Source organism: Dioscorea cayenensis, chromosome 12, assembly GCF_009730915.1.
Source record: "Dioscorea cayenensis subsp. rotundata cultivar TDr96_F1 chromosome 12, TDr96_F1_v2_PseudoChromosome.rev07_lg8_w22 25.fasta, whole genome shotgun sequence".
Taxonomy (NCBI): domain Eukaryota; kingdom Viridiplantae; phylum Streptophyta; class Magnoliopsida; order Dioscoreales; family Dioscoreaceae; genus Dioscorea; species Dioscorea cayenensis.
Window position 1 is genome coordinate 11,641,486 of NC_052482.1, and position 6,902 is coordinate 11,648,387.

At 34.6% G+C, this 6,902-nt stretch overlaps 1 protein-coding gene across 1 annotated transcript; it reads left to right on the plus strand.

Moving 5' to 3' along the window:
* Positions 1–218: 218 nt before the first annotated feature.
* LOC120272982 (putative leucine-rich repeat receptor-like serine/threonine-protein kinase At2g14440) lies at positions 219–6,902 on the plus strand. Its single transcript, XM_039279626.1, has 9 exons — positions 219–365; positions 427–967; positions 1,122–1,570; positions 1,654–1,789; positions 1,880–1,951; positions 2,027–2,095; positions 2,174–2,245; positions 6,397–6,468; positions 6,550–6,902. Exons 1-9 carry the CDS (start codon positions 284–286, stop codon positions 6,584–6,586), a joined length of 1,530 nt encoding a protein of 509 aa, XP_039135560.1. The 5' UTR covers positions 219–283; the 3' UTR covers positions 6,587–6,902.

Sequence of the window (6,902 nt, forward strand, 5' to 3'; positions counted from 1 at the left end):
AAATGAGAGAAGACTCGGCTCTAACCCTCCAAAGCTCTCATTTTACTTTACTTTTTTTCGTCGGCCCTCAATCCAAACATAACATTAAAAATAAATTTTTCAATGAAACCGCTCTTCTGCCCCTCAAATTAAAAACAAAAATAATTATAAAATTCCCGTTTTGCCCTCCTTGGCGTCTTTCTTTTGTCTTCAGACCTTTTCAACCATCAAACTTGGTCTCTTTCTCTTCCTCTCCCGCCTGCTCCACATCTCCATCTCCATCTCCAGCTCCATCATCACGATAATGGCGACTCCTCTCTCCACCCTCCTTCTCCTCCTCTCCTCCTTCTTCACCGCCGTCCTCTCCCAATCCCCAGTGCTTCAAGGTATGCCCCATCTCCATCCTTCTCCTTCTTCCGCTCTCTCTTCTCACTCATCTCTTTCCAGGTATTCTCCTCGACTGCGGAGCTTCCTCTGCGTCCGAAATCGATGGCCTTTCTTGGATTCCTGATGATCCCTATACCTCTTATGGCGTCTCTAAAAACCTCCCAATCTCCGGCCTCCTTCCCATCCTCTCCACCCTCCGCTCCTTCCCATTCAAAGCCTCTGATATTCCTTGCAAGTTCTGCTACGCGATCCCCGTTGTTCGCAACGCCACCTACCTCGTTCGCGCCACTTACTTTTACGGCGGCCCTGGATCGCCGCCGGTGTTTGACCTGATCGTCGATGGGACCTTCTGGACCGTCGTCAACACCACCGGCGATTATGCTAACAGGTTGTCATCTTATTATGAAGGTGTTTTCCGGGCTAGAGGGAAGCGATTGAGTGTGTGCCTTGGAGTGAATGTGTATACGGAGTCCGATCCTTTCATTTCTGCACTTGAAGTGATTCTTTTGGAGAATTCTGTGTATAACGCTACTGATTTCAGTAAGAATGCTATGGGGCTTATAGCAAGGAGCAATTTTGGCAGTACTGGACCTACTATTGGGTAATACCTGTTTGCTCTTCAGTTTATGTAAAATTCCATTGTTTTTCTTCCCCTTTTAGTAACTGTTGTTTTTTTTTTCTTGATTATCTGTTTTGATAAATTTATTTTGTGGAACTCACCAATTTTGAAATTGGTGTATGATTTCGAACGTTAGGTACCCTGATGACAACTTCCGTCGATTCTGGCAGCCAGTTGCAGGAATTATGAATTCCACTAGTAGCAATCAGACCATATCAGCATCTGGTTTCTGGAATCTACCTCCTGAAAATGTATTACGCACTGCCCTATTAGCTGATCCAGATAAAACCATGGAGCTACAGTGGCCCCCTGTGTCTCTCTCAAGTTCCAGCTATTATATTGCTCTTTATTTTGCAGACCCATTGTTCAGCAGTTCAAGGACTTTTAGTGTCTATATAAATGAAAATAACTTCATCAATAACCTTGAGGTGACATCATCTGGTCTAATGGTGTTTTCATCTATATGGAATCTTTCTGGTTTTACAAAAATTACATTACTTCCGAGATCTACTCTTCCTCCGTTAATCAATGCTGCAGAGATTTTTGGCCTTTTCCCTGTTAAAGGATTAACAATCCCTAAAGATGGTAAGATTGCTTGTATTAATCATCATGTTGGTACTTTTGAACTGATCCGAATCTTACTTTGATCATTTTGCATCTGCCTGTAGTGATTGCTCTTGAGAGCATAAAGAAAAGTATTCTTAATCCACCAACTAATTGGATTGGGGATCCTTGTTTGCCTCGTGAGTACTCATGGACTGGAGTCACTTGCTCTGAAGGAGGCAAAATTCGTATTATCAGCCTGTTAGTTTGTTTGAAAATGCTGAGATTGTATTTTCTTTGTATTCTACCGTGTATAGGAAAAATTGAGATGCTTTCTGCCTTGAATAACAGGAACTTGTCGAGCATGGGGCTTTCTGGGACTTTGTCGCCTAGCATTGGTAATTTGACTGCATTGACCAATATGTGGGTATCCAAAATGAATGCATCTCTTTTAGGCATATTTTAAAAGTTTATTGCTAACAATGATCGCATTTGTAGATCGTTTGCAGATAATAACTTGACAGGACCTATTCCAGAACTCAATCGCTTAAAGTTGCTTGAAAATTTGTATGTTTATTGCTCCTGATAATTTTACTTATTCTGATTACTTGTAATAGAACTTCTCTAATTGTAACTTTGCTTTAGGCATTTGCAGGACAATCAATTCATAGGAGAAATCCCTCCTTCATTCAGCAATCTTAAGAGTTTACGGGAACTGTAAGTTTGAACATTTTTCCTAATTTCTTTGTCCATGTCTTCTTCTCTCCTCTTTGCATTCGAAAATGCTTATGTGGTAGTTTACCAACTTGCTATCTCATTTCCATGCAGTTAACTAGATTTTAATTAAGATTCCAAGAATCAATTTATTTTGTTTTTATATTACAAAAGTAATAGTTTTCATCAAACAAGAAAATTTTAAATTGTATCTGTTACTTATTCATTGTTGTGACATGCAACATTATTCATTCTATCACTTGTCGAAATTATTTAATCAGTTACAAGATAGAAGCTAGAACTCTATAAGAGTGAAAAAACATCCCTTTATTTTTCTTTTGAGAAAATAATTTTTGTCATTTATAAAAATCCTTGATAATGGTTTTTGTGCAAACCACGGCACATTTTCTCAATTATGCTTGACTGGAGACTTGGGTGGATTTAGCTCCTTATTCCTTCTAAAAAACACCCTTGGATTGGGAATAAATAGACTGCTCATTCATCCTTTATAAGGAATAATGGCCCTTAATCGGAATAAACGAACAACCCCACACTAGGATTTGCTTATTCCTGATTAAGGGAATGTTTTGGAATGTATCTTTTTACCATATTTACTATTCACCTCTTAATGCAGATACCGTTGGTAATATTTGGCTATGCTTATTAATTAATTAAAAATTTAAAGAAACAATTGTACATAACTTGTTATAATTTTTGTTAGTTCCGCCGATGTGGTTTGTGGTTTTGAGAACACTCAAACACTCATAGAAAAGCTCACACAAACCAAACAAGAAGGAGACACACAAGATTGGTAATCCAGTTTGGTGCCCACTCGCCTACGTTTGGGGGGACAAGCCCGGAGATAAACAATCCACTAAAAGAGGTGAAAATAATAGAATACAAAGCACTTTATCACTTATTCTCACAAATAAAGATCACTATCCTCTCTAGATTGTCTAGTGCTCACACACTCTCTTCCTCACACCCAATCTCAGAGCAAGGTAGTTTATATAGACGCCTCAACATCTCAAATATAGTCCATACCTCTTTTAGAATCTCCACGGCTTCTAATTTTAAAACCTTCCAAATTTAGCTGTTGCAACTCTTGTTGTAACATGAATTGCAACATGGCCTTGACGGCTGACTTGATTGAGTTCTGGTTACGTTGTGAACGACCTCAAGACCCATCAACCTTCCGGTCATGCTTAGTTTGAGCCGGTGTAGCCCGATTTTCCGATCTCGACTACCGGCAACTAGCCTACCTCCTCAGTTCCTCGCCACGCAATCCATTCACAAGGGGCGCACGTCCTTGTGCGTCTTCACGAAACTTTTCAAACTTGATTTTCAATTCACCCGAGTTTGGCCTTCAAATCTTTCCAAGAATAGATCTTCAATCAATCATTCCAATCATGCAAAAAATAGGCATGTCTTCAATCATACCTTTAATTGTCTTCAATCATACCAATTAAGGTTTCTTCAATTCATACCTTCAATAGCCTTCAATCATACCATTGATAGGTATTTTTATAATTAAGCTCCATCAATATTTAGTCTTCAATCAACTCACCTAAATATGGTCTTGATATGATTTGTCTTCAAATTGTAACACATTACCAAAAATAGCTTTTCCAAGATCTCCCAAGATATTTGTCTCCAATCCAAGGCTCCTTGCCATGTCATCATTTATGCCACGTCACAAAGGTTTTCAAGTCATCTTGTTTTGGTGTCAAATCATGCCAATTATAGTGCGGTTGCACTAGCAATTTCTAATAAATTCATTCAAAATTTACTTAAGAAATTTTAAAATTTAAAATTACATTTATACTTGTGTAATTCTGGTTTTTTTTTTAATATAACATTATTAAAATAGTGGTCCTCCTAAAATATTTAGGAAACTAGTGTTGTACCTTTCTTATTATATAATAACATATGTGATCTCAGCCTTCTCTACATTTCTTCATCTAATGTGTTTTGTGACCCTAGCTTCCACATTTCTCTTTGTTTTTAAAGTTCTCTTGTCAACAAGAGATTGCAAAAGTCTCTATCATCAAATCTAAAGCTCTAATCTCTCTTTTGAAAACCCATGCTATAGATCAATCCATGTCTAGTCTTTCCTCCAAGGTTAAGTTAAAATTTGCTAATTGAGAAGACGTTAGAGATATCACCCAAACCATTAGAATTAGTTTGAATTCAAAATAGAATAAAGTCAATTATGTCTCATTATTTTCTAAAGCTTTAAATATGATCACTATTAATTGTATTTAAAGAGTTAGTTTCATTTGATCATTACTTAATGCACTTAGAAATTATAGTGGGATGATCTTATTTGTTGAAATTTGAAAACATCTAAAAATCTTTTACGTTGATATAAGTTGAGCTTATGTATGCATGGTGTTGTTTTGCAATTATAATATTCAATGCAAATGCTGTCATATTTTTCAATACCATGATGTTGGTTTTCTTTATTTTTGATAAAGAAAAGATTATGATGATCAAAAACTCGAAACTCTTGATGAATATTTGGAAAAATCAAAATATTTTGAATATTAACTTATTTGAATCTCATTAGATTTATTAAAATTTATATTAGATTTAAGATGCAAGTACATAAATTTAATCACATGAAATGAATTTTTAAAAAAAATAACACAAACATATACAAGTAACTAGTCACATAAATTAATGTAGAGTTATTATGTTAGTTTAATAAATATTCAAGGAGTGCTATTTAATAATTATTAAATTTAATAATGTTAATTTAAAAGACACCCCTAATTTTTTTCTTCTGTCAATTATATCCTTTAATTATATACCTATGAACTTTCAGATTTTCATATCTGTCTTTATGGATCATATGTTTTGTTTATATTTTGTTTTCTTTCTTTAATTATTATTATTTTTTTTTGCATTTTTTTTTCACATGCAATGATATATTTTTGAGCATTGACAAATAACGGGGAAAATGTCCAAATAAAAGAATCACCATCCCCCCCATTCATCGTATTTTTCCCACTCTAGTTCAGAGGGAATAAGTTTTTTCTAAAACTTAATTCATCTCTCTCTTATTCCTTATTCAAACACTAAAGTTTTTGATTGAACAACAAAGAATTTTAAAAACTTAAGACACAGTCTGCTACTTGATAAAAATTCCGTAGTGAGCAGAGGTCCTTATCGCAAAAACTATATGAAGTTCCCGTGAATTTTTAGCCATTGCTTTGAGCTTAGTAATTTGTAAGATATGGTCAAGAGTGTTATATGTATAACCATATCTTACTTGTGAATCTTAAAGATACACAAGTAAAGTATCATAGAAAATCTTCTAAATATATCTGTTGTATGAGGAACATCTTCTATAATTTTAATATCAGGTGTTAAGAATGAATGATGGGCTAATAGTAAATTATAATGCTTTTACATGGGTGGCCAATTGAGCTAGTCTTTGGAATTTGATTTATTTGGAGGGAAAGCATTTGTATATCAGTCATGTTATTGGTTTATAATTTCCTGCTTAAACAATCTCATCAAGAGCAGATGGATTCAAATTTGTGATTAATGGGCTACTGGATAAAAACCTCTTGGCTCAATTTTAGGCTTGCTGTCATTTAGAATTCTATTTGATCCCAGTGTTCACCAGTATTTCTTGAATGTATTGCTCTTGATTATTCTGATTTTGGGATGAAGGGATTTTATTTGGTATGCTAAGTATAGAAAAACTTTGATCTGCTTTACATATTATTAGTAAACAACTCGAGTCAGTAATCAAATTATCTAATTACAGAAACAAAATTTTTTGTGACTGTCAAGTTTTGTCCTTTTATTTTTATGGTTTTTTGGCTCTTAAAATTTCTTGACCCATCCTTTTTTTTTTTGACGTTCTCTTGAGTATTCATTATCTGGTGTCAAGGTTCTCATCTTACTGATCCACTATGTATAAATATTGAACACATTCCTATAAGTTGGCGTGGCTTTATTTTCTAGTGTTATGCAAGTGATTTTATCGGGTGGAATTGCCATGTAACTTTCTGAAATGCTTTTAACATGTAATCCACACCATTTCTTTATCAAAATTATGTTGATTGTATCCTTTATCAATTAAATACTATTATGTTCTATTGATCACTCATCAAGATTTACCCCCATTTTTTGCCTTGCAGCTTTCTGCAGAATAATAACCTGACTGGTGTAGTTCCAAAGAGCCTGAAATTAAAAGATGGATTGATTCTCCAGTAAGTGATATAAAACAATTCCGTATGAGCATCGTCACAATCACCCGTTTCATTACTAATAGCCATTTCTTTTTCTTGTAGGCTATCACCTGGAAATAACTTCACTCAGACTCCATAAATGCACAATATATTTTTCTCAATTACTGCAAATTCACACCTTCACTTCTTCGGTGTACGATGGATTTAAATTCTTAAATATCTCATATACAAGGGCAAACCAAGCTTAGAGTTTGATCGAAGTAAAGAAGTTAGACAAACATGTTACCAGCTGGCAAATGTATATAACTATGTATGTGTAGTGCATTCTTTTGTTTTTATTTTTATTTTTTTGTTTGTTTGTAATTTTTGCACAATGTGTGTCCTTGTAAAGAACATACCAATTTACATTATTATTGATTGTATTTATTGAAACAATAGTCAGAATTTGGGCTTGG

Coding starts and splice junctions, on each gene's coding strand:
- LOC120272982 (XM_039279626.1), top strand. CDS start 284: ATGGCGACTCCTCTCTCCACCCTCCTTCTCCTCCTCTCCTCCTTCTTC. Junction 366..426: donor CCAATCCCCAGTGCTTCAAG/GTATGCCCCATC, acceptor ATCTCTTTCCAG/GTATTCTCCTCGACTGCGGA. Junction 2,096..2,173: donor TTAAAGTTGCTTGAAAATTT/GTATGTTTATTG, acceptor ACTTTGCTTTAG/GCATTTGCAGGACAATCAAT.